Source organism: Papaver somniferum, unplaced genomic scaffold, assembly GCF_003573695.1.
Source record: "Papaver somniferum cultivar HN1 unplaced genomic scaffold, ASM357369v1 unplaced-scaffold_117, whole genome shotgun sequence".
NCBI classification, from domain to species: domain Eukaryota; kingdom Viridiplantae; phylum Streptophyta; class Magnoliopsida; order Ranunculales; family Papaveraceae; genus Papaver; species Papaver somniferum.
In genome coordinates, this window is record NW_020620714.1 from 3858395 (window position 1) to 3872638 (window position 14244).

Here is a 14244-nt window from a genome sequence, read left to right on the forward strand (position 1 = left end):
CTCTCTCTCAACACAGTGGTAGTTGGTCCTATATATAGGAGTTTTACATAGTGGAGGACAGCTAATAAAGCCCCTATTTCCGGGTTTGTCGAGAGACGTCCTCGCACGCTTACATTTGGATTTTCTCGCACATGCTCGTGGAACTTCGCACTGAATTCACACTTTACTCGTGACCTTATGACGTCATCAGCCTCGTCATCCGGAATCTATATTATAAGGGACAATGGTGTTTTCCCGTATCGACGGTTCTCACCAGTTTGGACACATAAAGGACGGTCAAGATGGAACAACTAATGTGTGTTTTGAGATATACAGTTTAGGCACATAAAGGACGGCCACGATGAGATCGCACAATTTAAAAAAAAAAATTCTTCTTCTGGAGTTAATATTCAACTTTAATGCTAAAACCGTTACAGATTCACATGTATTATGAGCACGGTTACAAATATTATGAGAACGGTTACAAATTCACTAGCAAAAATCATTCATACCCGTTAAAGATTCCCAAGATTTACTAAAATATTTACATTTATGATAATTGATAGCTAAAAATCATTCATACCCATTAAAGATTCCCAAGATTTACTAAAATATTTACATTTATGATAATTGGTAGCTAAAACCGTTACAGATTCCCATGTATTATGAGAACGGTTACAGATTCACTAGAAAAAAATCATTCATACCCATTAAAGATTCTCAAGATTTACTAAAATATTTACATTTATGATAATTGATAGCTAACTCCTAAGGTTTGGCTTATATAAAACTTACGATAGTTTCCCTTCTGATCACATTCGTTTCTCATATTTCTCATTCACAAACTAGAACAATACTACACCACTGTTATCTTTGGTGACCACACCTACTGTTGTGCTCTACGTCTTTTACTCAGGCACCAAGTATTGTTTTTCAAGCCGTGCTTTAGGATTATCCCACTTTGTTTGGTTCGGACTCAAGTAAGAGAGAAATTTCAAGTAACATCAGGGACATTCTGCATCAACAAAAAAAATTGCGAAACTGTGCCAATGGGAGAGAAGCACACTCGATGTTGATGTATTTTCTTCTAATTTGAGTAAATGGGATGTCTGTAGGGTTATACGTCCTCCTGATGTTACTTGAGATTTCCCCCTTGCACCCAAATGTATTTTAAAAATAACAAATTTCACTTCAGATTTGCAAGCATGGTGTGCTTTCTTCTACCTGCAATGGTTGTGAAATTTGAAAATCACACTATATTTGAAATCAATAAAAACTAGGATAACATTCTTATAGAAAATTAAATATCTCTAGCTCAAAAAATATCAAATCAGATCACAAGTTCTGTTTACCGTGCAGAGACATTATGCGAAAGTTACGTTGCAAAAACATCATCCGTTTATGTAGCAAAAAATACACAAAGGAGAAACATTATGGAGTTAGAGAAAGAAAAAGTTAGCTAGCAGGAGACTGAAATATACAGTATACCGGTGAGAATATGGAAATTCGAAAACAAGTTCGGCCACACTTGCTGTGCTATATGTTGCTCCGGAGTTTAGTACATGGATGCCGATCACTATAGTCTAATATGCCAAGAAAATACATTATCAGTTGAGAGAAAATCCTAAACTAAAAGTACCCCATATTGCAGTTAGCACATTAGAATTATAGACTTCAAGTATAACACTAACGGTCACTTAATATATACATATTATGGCTTGGATGGAGGTCGAGGACGACTATGAAAAAAAATTGTTCGAGGCGTCCGGTGGACTAGCGGAGAATTTAGTCCACTGGACTTCAAAATCAATACTCAAAATAAAGCAGATAATTGTATAATATTAGCTTAGAAGGTTTTTTGCTAGGTTGTTACGAAAATGTGCATTAGAAACTTATCATTAGTAAAATGCAGGAAGGAACAGTGAAGATATATGGAATACTTTACCGAGTAGTGGACATAGAGACCGACATCCATATTATACTTGCCCCAAAAAATTATGATCCCATGTAGGATGTACACGGTACCGAGAGTTAACAGGCCCTTGATTGGTTGGGCTAGATAAGATACAACAACAAATTTTCTTCTAAGATGCATAAGTGAAACCAGTTACAAGTTACTCCCTTCGTTTTTTGGAAAATCGAAAAGAGATAGTATCACTTTTCATTTTATCCCAAAAAAAGCAAGATAAACTGATAGTATCTCTGGAAACGAAAAAGAAATAATATCATTTTTTTTTCATTTTATCGTAAAAGCAAGCTGAATTGATAGTAACTCTTTTTTTGGAAATTGAAAAGAGATATTATCACTTTTCATTTTATCCTAAAAACAAGCCAAACTGATAGTATCTTTTTTCTAGAATAGTAGGGCGTACAAAATTTAGATTCATTTAAAATGCATACGTGAAACCAGGTAGCAAGAACATATCAAAGCCCGTGCCGTAACTATCCTAGTATATACGTGCGAGTACGTTCGCCCCCTTATGATAGTATCCCTTCGCATGATACCTAAGGGTGCGATATTTAACCCCTACATAAGCAAACCAAAGTTGTAACTTCTTGCACTTACATTTTCTCTACCTTTTGCTTCCCCTCCTTCAATGTAATTTTTAGCACTTACATTTTCTCAGATTTTGGATCCTGTCATAGAAGAAACAATTTTGATCGAAGGTGAGCCAAAAATCCAGCTTCAGTCCAGAGGCAAGCCGGAAAAAAAAAGTGGATTGCCTTTTGTTTCTTGCTTCACATATAATGAAGTTTTGTTACGTTTTTCACATGAGCTGAAGGTGCTTGGTACATTGTATTCGTAAAGAAAGAAAATCTTTGTATTATTTCCAATTTACGAGGTCATGTGTTCCCTGATTCTTGTTTTACAAGTGAATTTGCCAGTCGACTGATCATTAAAATAACTCGTCTTACATGAATCTCACCATCACCAACAAGCAGTTTCTTCGAAGAAGTCCTATGACAAAATTAAATTCGAAAAAGATCACGGTGTGAAGAGAAAACCGAAAAGACTTTGATTGTGTGCTACTCGTATCTGAAAACAACGAATTGTGATGATGGTAGATCAAAAGATGTTACATCAAAAATGTAGAGAAAACAATATCAAACTAACAGATCAAACAGGTTAACGTCAGTCTACCGTCAGTCAAATGACATATTGTGAAAAATAAAAGATCTGTAGGGACCCAATTCGAATTTATATGTCCTTCTTTTCTGTTTTGGTTGTTGAAATTCAATTCTCTGTGTTTTCAGAAATGGGAGGGCAAAGGACCCAGTCTGGATCATCATCCCAATCATGGTTCTCAAATTTCTCTTCTTCTGCTCTAAGAGTGAAAACCCTTAATGGGTTCCCTCCATCTGGTTCTTCTTCTTCATCATCAAATGAAGGTCTAATTCGTCGTCTTGGTCTATTTGATCTTATACTTCTTGGAATTGGTGCTTCAATTGGTGCTGGTATCTTTGTTGTTACTGGTACTGTTGCTCGTGATGCTGGACCTGGTAAGCTAGTTACTACTTCTACTTCTTCTTATTACTCAAATAGGGTTCCTTCTTTTATGTATTAATTTTGTGAAATTTTGGTCAAAATTGGGGTTCCATTTGTTGAAAAGATTGAATCTTTATTGAATTTTATCTCAATTTTTTTCAATTTGAATCATGGGTTTTGTGTAATGGCTGAGAATCTGAGATATGGTTTTACTGTGTATCTGTTCTTGTTGGTTGACCAATTATTGAGCATTAATGGTGTTCCAGTAGATAATAGGGATTCCCCCACTGCCTATGCTGGCTTCAGTACAACAAAAACCCTATGGCTTAAAATTTTGAGGAACATGACTCAACTGATGTAGCAGCTAAGCTAAAATGGAGCAGCTTCCTTTGAGTGTGTGGGGGCATTTGCCCATGCCTATATTAGCTCCTCCATTCCGCGAAACTTGTGTCTGAGAACCTGAAAGTACTCGAAGAACCTAACGAAATTGGTCTTAGTTGTTGTTGCCTCTGATGTGGCAACTAAAATGAAGTTTTGAGTATTTAGCCCGATGGCGGTTTGGGTTACTCTACCACTTCTGTTTGATTGTAACATTTGCTAGTGGATTTTTGCGGATTTCATTGTCGGTCTGAAGTTTTAGGCACTGGGGGTACTAATTTCTGACCTGTCTATTGCCTCTAAAAATGCAGGTGTTACGATTAGTTTTATATTTGCGGGAGGAGCATGTGTGCTTAATGCGTTGTGTTACGCTGAGTTGGCTTCACGATTGCCCGCTGTCGTGGGTGGAGCGTATTTGTATACATATGTGGCTTTCAATGAGCTTACTGCGTTTCTTGTATTTACACAGTTGATGCTTGACTACCATATTGGAGCAGCTAGTATAGCAAGAAGTTTGGCAGGCTATCTAGTTTCAGTACTAGAACTCTTCCCCTTTTTCAAGGAGGTTATTCCGAGTTGGATTGGAAGTGGGGGGCTAGAATTTTTTGGCGGAGTTGTATCAATCAACTTGCTGGCTCCAATTCTCCTTGTGTTGTTAACAATTATTCTGTGTCGAGGTGTTGGAGAATCCTCGGCTGTGAACTCTTTTATGACTGCTACCAAGGTGAATCCTTCTTGATATGCTTCAAAGTTTTTATCTCTCTATTGGTTTTGATACTGATCTTTGCATTCTCGATTCTCCTTATTAACCCTGTTGGTTCTTTTACCCCTAGTCACTGACATTTACTTGATCTTCAATTTTCTCCTCTCATTAGCTGAAGTGAGAAATTGGGTCCTGTCTCGACGCTGATGTTACACAATCTATCTTGCAGGTAGTCATTGTCCTTATTGTTATTTTTGCTGGAGCATTTGAAGTTGATGTATCTAACTGGACCCCTTTTGCTCCAAATGGTTTTAAAGCTATTGTTACGGGATCAACAGTTGTATTTTTCGCATATGTTGGATTTGACGCTGTAGCTAATTCAGCAGAAGAGTGCAAAAAACCACAGGTATATCATCTGGAATGAAGCTTTCTGGTCTTACTATCTAAGTCACCGTAAGTTATATATGGCTTACTTGTTGTTTAATGGATACACCCACCTTATTTATTCTGATTGGTTTCATATTGTGTTTAACTTATTTTCAGAGGGATCTTCCAATAGGAATCCTTGGAAGCCTTCTTGTATGTGCAATTTTGTATATCGGTGTCTGCTTAGTAATTACCGGAATGGTACCTTACCAACTTCTTGGTGAAGATGCTCCATTGGCTGAAGCCTTTACGTCAAAAGGCTTGAAATTTGTATCAGTTTTAATCAGCATAGGTGCTGTTGCGGGACTTACTACAACACTTCTAGTTGGTTTATATGTTCAGGTGAATCTTTGACACTGCTAAGTGATCGATTTCAGTGATTACAACATGCTATCTTCTTAACGGCGTGTCAGTTTTATTGAACAGTCTAGGTTATATCTTGGACTTGGAAGGGATGGCTTACTACCTTCAATATTTGCAAAAGTGCACCCAACCCGCCATACCCCTATTCATTCTCAGGTTTGGGTGGGTCTTGTTGCTGCTATCATGGCAGGGCTATTTAACGTGACTATGCTCTCACATATTCTCTCCGTAGGCTCCTTGGTATGCTTTCTGTAAACAGTAAATCCCTTTAGTTGTTTGATTATGTAACTGAAGACCCATAATCAGTATTTGGGTCACATGTAAAGGTTGCCAACTGGGTCAAGGCTGAGTGGAGTATCAGCAAAATTATTGTTCTTGACTGTCATGAGAGCAAATTTGTTGTATACAGCTCACATTGACATGTTTGAATTTTTTCACAGACGGGTTATTCGGTTGTCTCAGCATGTGTTGTGACCCTTCGCTGGAAGGAAAAAGCATCAAGCCAATTTTCTACAAAGTGGATCTCAAGCCGACAAGAAGGGATCATTTGCCTCGGTGTAGTTGCCTTAAGTGGGTTTACTGCTGGACTTTGCTACCGTTTCAATGCATCATTTATTTTCATGATTGTAGCTGCAGTAGTTGCTGTAATCTCTGCCTGTGCTCTTCATTTTCGTCAAGTAAGTATATCTCTTCTGACTCTGTACCTCTTTAAATAAATAAAAGCCCAGTGCATATTGTTAGTTACAATAAAGAATAAACATATCTGGATACCTTATATGACACAAGTTAGGCCTCTATCATTTAGCACTATATCTAGGAAGATGTGAGATGCTCCTTAACTTTACATACACATCAGGCATCCTAAAAATCAAAACGAAACAGTATCTTCACCTTTTTGACCATCCAACTGATAGGTATCGGGCTGGGGTGAGCAAGAAATGAGAGGTTACGAGATAAACTAAGATCAAAAAGAAAGCGAGGGGTTGGTAGAAGGGAGATAAGTCTGTTCGGACCCGCCTTAAAGTCCATGATTCTCTTTTAAATAGTAATTCATTGAATGTGGGGCGATTTGTTTGTAATTTGCATTTCTGACCACTAAAATTAAAAGCATAAAGAAGAATACCAACCCACTATGACTAATGCGCCGTTGTAAAAAAAAGATTCCCACATAGACGGTTGGGAATCAATTTTGCATACAAGCTATGTCTTTTACTATCATGATTTGTCATCTCTTGAGTCTGACCTAGGAATGGATAAAAAAACCGTTATAATATAATTTCGTTCTCCTTTTTGCTTTGAAAGTATGGTCTACGTCGAAGTGAGTCTGATTTATGAATGGATATAACAAAACCGTTTTAATATAATTTGGTTCTCCTCTTTTGCTTCGAAAGTACGGTCCACATCTAACTTTTCTTATGCTTTTAATCTAATCACATCTATTGATATAAACTTTTTCAGGTGTACACAGAACCATCAGGATTTTCTTGCCCTGCAGTTCCAATTTTACCAGCCGCTAGTATTTTCGTAAACATTTTCTTGTTTGCTCAGGTTTGCTTCTCAACAATCCCCTCAATAAATTCTAATTGCAATCAATTTACTTTTGATCCGACAAAAACAAAGAATCTAAATAACGCTTCAAACTTAAAATAGAAAAAAGTAGAAAATATTCGTCAGACTTAAAACCCGTAATCGTTATTTTTGCAGCTACACGAAGAAGCATGGGTGAGATTTGTTGTGATAAGCATCATTGCAGTTCTTGTTTATGCATTTTATGGACAATTTCACGCTGACCCAACTTCGAATCAAACAATAGTTTACCATAGAACAGCTACAGAAGAATCTTAAAACAGTGAAATAGTTCCCGATTCTTTCATAGAACATTTATGTGTGTAACATTACTGTACCATCAAACTCATAAACACGTACCCTTCATTGTTTCCTGAAATGGATATAAATCATAATTGTTGTTGTATCAGAAATGTATGATTTCCGTAATGTAAAATTCTTTTTGAAACTGACTTTGAATTCACTTTAACGATTTTATTCTCAGTAGGAAGATCATAGCTAGACTCAGTACTCCCCCTTTCAGTCTTTCATACTACTATAAACAGTTTCACACTTTCGGTCCTACGTCATTCTTTTTTCTTTCCAGATGTCTTCTGATTGAATTCTGCTTCCAGCTCAAGTTAAATTTGAACAATGAAGAATAAAACCTTAAAATGTAACAATGTAGCAGTCAAGTTGCAGAAAGTGGTAAGCTTTTCAGGCGGACGTGCGCCGTCCCTGGGACCCACAATATATTTGTCTCCCACTTAGTTTGAGTCACTGCACAATCACACATCACTACAGGATGTCTAGATTTTGCTTCTCTTTCTTCTATCCGATCTTTCTGGTCCAATTCCATCCACATAGGTACTGCGTGGGTCTCAAGCACATCATCTGCTGAAAGAATCAACCAAAAACCTTAGAAAAAAAGAAAAGCGTTCATTCCAAGCAGAATTTGCACAAAACAAGATGATAAACAAAAGAAGAATCTCTTCATTTTCTTTGCTTTATACCAATTTGGTTTCCTGTCCTTTTCTTTCAGCATAATACCCATTCTGTCCTACTTTCGGAAAAGTTTTTTTTTTTTTTTGATGTTGCACATATTTTGTTGATTTAGGCAATGTGCATTGTAGAAAAGCATTTAGAAATTAATAGCTAACAGCCTGTGACAGACTTTGTTAACGACCGATGAATGAACAACTAAACAGAAGAAGCAGAAACTTAGCTGTAACAACTACAGATACCTAACATCATTAAATTTTTGCACCTAGAATTTAGTTTGATCAGAAAACGCCACGTAGATCAAGATGTGTCGCTTATGCCATTTTAGTCTAGGCCAAGGATTGTGCAACTGAAAGTAATAAACATCGTAGGTATATTACGAAAAGATAAGGAGAGTGTAGTCATTTTAACAGAAAAAAAATAAAGTGGAAAAGAAAGAACCAAAAGAAAGCTTGAAATGTGCTCTCACCCTTCTTCACAAACTTTCTCTTCTTTACTTTCTTTTAGATTTTCCTTCGTGTTCAAGTCTTCACATTGTCTCCCTCATTCCTCTTCTTCTTCATTTCCCATTTCCATTTCATTCCATATAGCTTTTCGTTTCTCTAGCACAAGTAGAATTTGCAAAAAACAGCTATTTGTTTTTGCAACTCCAATGGCAGATCATGCAGAATCTCCGTATGCCCATCCTCATCCTCATCAGAGGTTGGTTTCAGATGTAGATACTGCAAAACCACAAACTAAGCCAAACCCGCCGAGTAAGTTCTTCTCATATTTTCTATCTAAATCTGTTCTAGTTGGAATTTTACTTGTTTTACTACCACTTTTTCCATCTCAAGCCCCTGAATTTGTAAACCAGACCATATTAACTAGAAGTTGGGAGCTTGTACATCTGCTTTTTGTTGGTATAGCCGTGTCTTACGGTTTATTTAGTCGAAGAAACGTAGAAAATGAGAAAGAAAATAATTCAAAATTCGATAGTACTCAATCTTATATGTCTAGAATTCTTCAAGTTTCGTCTGTTTTTGATGATGAAATAGATAACCCATCTTCTTCTGGCTCTGATGAAAACAAGATCCAGACATGGAATTCTCAGTATTGTCGTGGTAATTCAACTGTTGTAGTGGCAGAAACCGGTTCTCTTCTTGATGAACATAATAGAACCATTAGTAGTAGTAATTTTAGCAGTAATGAAAAAAGTAGTCATAAACCTTTGCTATTGCCTGTAAGGAGCTTGAGATCTCAAGTTCCCAAGGTAGATGAAACTAAACCAGTTCGCCAATCCAGTGGATTGTCGTCCGGGTCGCTTAGTAGGTCGGGTTCAGGTGTAAAAATTCCTTCTCAAAATAGTCTTGGTAGAACTAGAAGTGGTGAGAAAATGGGAGGTTTAGATCCTTCTGTTTTGGAGGAGAAATTGAAAGAAAATGTAGTGCTTCCGTCTCCGATTCCATGGAGATCAAGGTCCGGTCGATTCGAGTTGAAGGACGATGTGGGTGGTGGTGGAGGCGGCGGCAGCAGCGGTGGTGGTGGCGGTACTCCACCTTCATATACTGTTCTTCCTCCATCGGTTGGAGAATCTGAAGTTGACAGAGTTAATTCCTTTGTTCGTCCGTCCACAATACCATGGTCATCTCGGCCTAATTCAACATCTCCCTCGCCAAGGAAGCTTTCTCCTGCACCGTCTTTTTCGTCAGAGGTTCAAGCTAAGAATTCCGAAGATTCGGGCAAGAGGAGGGGTTATTACAAATCTTCTCCTCCTCCACCTCCACCGCCTCCTCCGCCAATGCTTCACAAATCTCCGCCAATGGTGCCAAGTTATAGGTCAAATGCTGATCAGACTACATCAACTATGACATTTGGTGAGGAGGGTTATAATTCTGCCAGAAGTTTCCAAAATGAATTGAAAGATTTTAGCAGGAGCAAGAGGGAGGGTTTACCACCAAGTCGAATGAATGTGAGTTCTTCGGTGAGGGATTCTGCGAAACCTGAAGCAAAATCCAGACACAACAGTTTCGACGGGTCATCTTCATTGCTGGGAAAATCCGTTCGAACTGTTAGATCGAATGACCAGATACATGAATACGAACGAACAAGAGATGTTGAACCAGTGCACGGAGGAGGCAGCAAGGCAGAAGTATTTGAAAGGAATTCCTTCTACGATGAAAAAACTCGAAGAGAAGTTAGTCCTCCAAAGCCACCAATATTTTCTAAGTATCCAAAGGAAGAAAAGAAGAAACAGATTTTTGAGCATGTACTCGCAGACTCTGACGAAGAAGGAACTGATTTCGAAACGAATGCAAGTCAAGGGAACTCTGACGCTGAAGAATCCATCATGCACAATTCTGTGAGTGAAGCTAGTCCTCCCAATCCCAATGAGGTTGATAAGAAGGCAGATGAATTCATAGCCAAGTTTAGAGAGCAGATTAGACTTCAGAGAATAGACTCGATTAAGAGAACCAGTGGGAAGAAGAGTGTTATGAGAACCTCAACACGGTAACATCGAAGTTTCTTCTTCTTTTACATGTAACTCGAATGTTCTTTTTCTTATGTTGTTTCTGACTTTGGGAGATGTCTTAAGTTTTTCATTTACAGCGTAGTGTTAATACAGATTATATCTATATGGAAATGAAAGTGTCTTTATATGAACTGCTGTTTCTTTGTTCGGCGCTTGTTCTGATTTTTCAACTGAGCAGAATGCAGGTCTTGCCGCACCCACTGCTGCAGATGTCCATTCCATTTTACCAGCACTTTCATCGGAAACAATTTCAGTTCAATCAATGAAATTACGGTGAAAACATGTTTATTGATCTTTTAAGTCAACAATGTTTATCAATGAAAAAAAAATATGGAATGTGCATACAAATTATTTACTCAGGTAATTACCAGCCAAACAATCGGTTCAAATCACAAAATAACAAAGAAAAAAACGGAAGAACGGCACTACCCACAGCTCTGTACTCATGAACGTGTCGTTAAGGCTTGATTGTAAGACATTCTAGCTGATAGAGACCTTGCAAATGGTACTCCTAATTTATTACCATTTCCCTTCTGCAGTGAATTCCTGTCCATTGTCCTCGACATTGCCGGGTTAATCCGACCGGATTCAATCCCATACTTCCCGCCCCCACCAACTTGATTGTGTTGCTCCAGCGAAACGCGCTTCACTGGATGTGGTCCTACATTTACCGCCTTTTCATACCGGCAACTAAATAGTCCGGTTCCCTTCCGATTGCTTGTGCTTTGGGTGCTCATTTTCGTGTCAATGTTATTCATGAACCTAGCATCCTCGTAATCTGATGGGGCGGCAACTGAGAAATTTGACACAGACCCTCTGTCAAATCCTTCAGCGGTAGTCACGCTCCAGTCGATGCTCACTTCGCTTGGTTCGTAACACTCTGTTGGTGCTATCGACGGTGTCGTCTCATCAAGACTACGTCGAAAATGTGCACCAATTCCGTCGTACCGCCTACCGTCGTAACTCGAGGTCTCGTCCAGGGAGTCCCTTCGGCGATACATCGGGAACATTGTTGATTGTGTCGAGAAGCTCTCAATCTCAAACAAGTCGGAGCTTGCATCACTCATTACATCATCGTCATGTGGTCGGGTTTTTGGACTTCCCGGATAATTGAAACTCCGGCGGTCATGTACTCGGCGTTGAAGATCTGTAGACTTGCGTAGACTAATTGGCTCTTCTGTCGGCTGAAAAACTTCTAATGATTCTCGGGGCGGATCCTCGAGCTGCTGGATCATCAATACAGGCTTTCCACCATTGAAATTTGCTTTAGTGGCTGAAATAGGAGCGTTTAAGATAGGAAATGAAAAGGCACCGGCACCACCAACACCACCTCCACCAGTATCATTACTGAATGATCTGTTCCAACGTTTTTCCGGTAGGAAATCATCGGAATCCTTGGCAGGAACTACTTCTTGTATTTTCACCCGGTTATTATGTGATCTCTCTTTTTCAAACTCCATTGTAGCTTTTATATAAACATCTTCCTCGGCGGAACTAGAAAAGCTTTGTTTCTTAAAACTAGTACCAGTACTAGTATTGCTAAGTTGCACCACTTGACTACTTTTGTTGTGTTCAGAGATATCTTCTTGGACTTGCAGTGATTTACTTCCGGTGCACGGGCACTTTCGGCCGAAAAACCATTTAGATGATGAAGAGGAAGAATTTGACAAAGCCCTGTTCATTTTCCTCTTATCGTCTAACCGGAGATTTTTCATAGAAACAGCAATAGAGCCCGGAGGATTTGAGAGTAGACCTGTCTGACTGTTCCAGCTAGCTTCAGATGAAGCTGTTGGTGTTGCATGGAAAGACCCACTTCTAAAGTTCCTCGCGTAGTTAGTCGAAGAACCGTCAACAGAAGAAACTGCAGATAGTCTAGGATTCGCCATTGAAGTATCATCATTTCTATAGACACAAACTCTACCAAGACTCGCACCCTTTGGCGAAACATTGCTGTTTAGTTCTTTCTGATCTTGAACATCATTGAAGTATCTCTCGGCTTCAAATATGTTGAGTTCGGAATCAGCAACATTACTTTCTTGTTTTTGATCTTTCGGAGGTAGATATGTAGAGAACGATGCAACTCTTGATTGTGGTTTCAACGGATACGGACTAGGGTAATTCGGCCGCGAAGGATTCTTGTTATTGCCTGCGACAGCTACTGATGAGTTTAACATGGCTCTTTGAGACATGTTGCCATTTGAGGTTATTGCATCTATTGAGTACCTTTCCATTTCTTTCACTAGGCTTTTTATAGATTTTTTGTGTATGTATGTATATATATATATAGTATGTATGTGCAGATTTGTACGTTAACGACCTGGGATCGAAACTCGTCTATAACGGGGTATAATATATGGATATGCAGTAGACTTGTTGAAAGAGATGGAGTTTTTTTTATGGGAAACCAATGACTGAAAAGGGAACCTAAAAATAGTTAGGAAAAGAAAGAATGGGGTATAAGTAATAGATGTGTGCAATTTGTCTTCTACTACCAAACTGAATAAATCATGAGACAACTTAACTGAAATAATTCAAGAACAGAAAACCAAAAAAAAGTGAATCGCCAAGACAGTTGTAACTTCACTTAGACTTATCTATCAGAACAAATAACACATAACTGTCATAATCTTTATCTGCAACCAGATTGAAGCTACACGCAATGTGCATACTATTTGTCTGTAAAATATTGCTTTATATATAGCAGTATAAATACCTCTATTTTCAAAGCCAAACTTACTTCTTCAAGCTCTTGGATCTGGAAATGTATTATCAAGGGCATACACCTTACTGAACAATACAACATTTGGAAAATTGGAGATGGACTCAGTACTAATATTTGGACTGATAAATGGATAATGAATTTAGATCACAATCTAAGTAGCTATAGAACTTCTAGTAACTCATATTTAACACTTGTGAAGGACCTAATGGATCCTCTCACTAAGAAATGGAACTTAACCTTAATCTTTGATATATTGCTAGGAAAATTATAAGTATTAGAATAGTCATTGACAAACCTGACACTCTTAGATGGTTGCTTACAAAATCTGGATTTTTTACAGTGAAATCCATGTACAATAAGCTCATTGAAAGAACAGTGAATCACTACAACCTAGGCCAGCCGGATTCCTTTTGGAAAAGCTTATGAGATCTTAGAGTTTCAGAAAGAATTAAAATATTGATATGGAAATGTCTTCAGGATGCTCTCTCTACAAATTTGAAACTATCTTCCTTTATGGAAGATATTCATCCTAATTGCTCTTTTGGTTGCAATTCGGTAGAATCTATTGAACATTTGTCCATATTTTGTCCTTATGCCAATTTTTTTTGGGCTGCAGAACCATCACCTGTGAGTCTTAATATACAGTCCTACATCCTTCCTAGACATCTGTAAGGTTTGGATAGGAAAAAAAAGATCCTAATTTTCCTATAGAAATCATCTTGACAAAAGTTTGGTTTATTTGGATGGAAAGATGTAATAGAATATTCGAACAAAAACAACAGACTAGTGTCCAAATAGGCTTAGAAATACAAAGATACCTGGACTACTGGCACAAGGATGATATCTCAACAAGTCTCTCTACCCTAAATAAAACTAAGAAACAAAGTTGGCTCCCCCCTAGGAAAGCTCTACTTAAAATTAATATAGATGCAGTTTGGATTTCCTTGAACTTGTCTGCAGGTTTCTCTTTAATTGTAAGGAATGATGCAGGAGACTTCAAGATTGGCAGAGCAGGACCATTCACAGCCTCTACCTCTGAAAAAGCGGAAACCTTAGGATTACTTCAAGGAGCGCAATGGGCAGTTGAAGAAGGACTGGAAAATTTCTCAGTAGAAGGCGACTGCAAA

General features: G+C 38.2%; 3 protein-coding genes across 3 annotated transcripts; 2 read left to right on the plus strand and 1 right to left on the minus strand.

Moving 5' to 3' along the window:
• Positions 1-3213: 3213 nt before the first annotated feature.
• Positions 3214-7351, plus strand: LOC113330027 (cationic amino acid transporter 9, chloroplastic-like). Its single transcript, XM_026576880.1, has 8 exons — positions 3214-3480; positions 4156-4568; positions 4777-4953; positions 5091-5315; positions 5400-5576; positions 5777-6013; positions 6795-6884; positions 7041-7351. The coding sequence occupies exons 1-8, from the start codon at positions 3237-3239 to the stop codon at positions 7179-7181; spliced, it is 1704 nt and encodes a 567-aa protein (XP_026432665.1). The 5' UTR covers positions 3214-3236; the 3' UTR covers positions 7182-7351.
• Positions 7352-7512: 161 nt separating this feature from the next.
• LOC113330025 lies at positions 7513-10526 on the plus strand. The gene has a single exon (XM_026576878.1). It carries the CDS (start codon positions 8341-8343, stop codon positions 10375-10377), a length of 2037 nt encoding a protein of 678 aa, XP_026432663.1. The 5' UTR covers positions 7513-8340; the 3' UTR covers positions 10378-10526.
• Positions 10527-10663: 137 nt separating this feature from the next.
• Positions 10664-12729, minus strand: LOC113330026 (protein PHYTOCHROME KINASE SUBSTRATE 4-like). The gene has a single exon (XM_026576879.1). It carries the CDS (start codon positions 12624-12626, stop codon positions 10839-10841), a length of 1788 nt encoding a protein of 595 aa, XP_026432664.1. The 5' UTR covers positions 12627-12729; the 3' UTR covers positions 10664-10838.
• Between the last annotated feature and the right edge of the window lie 1515 nt (positions 12730-14244).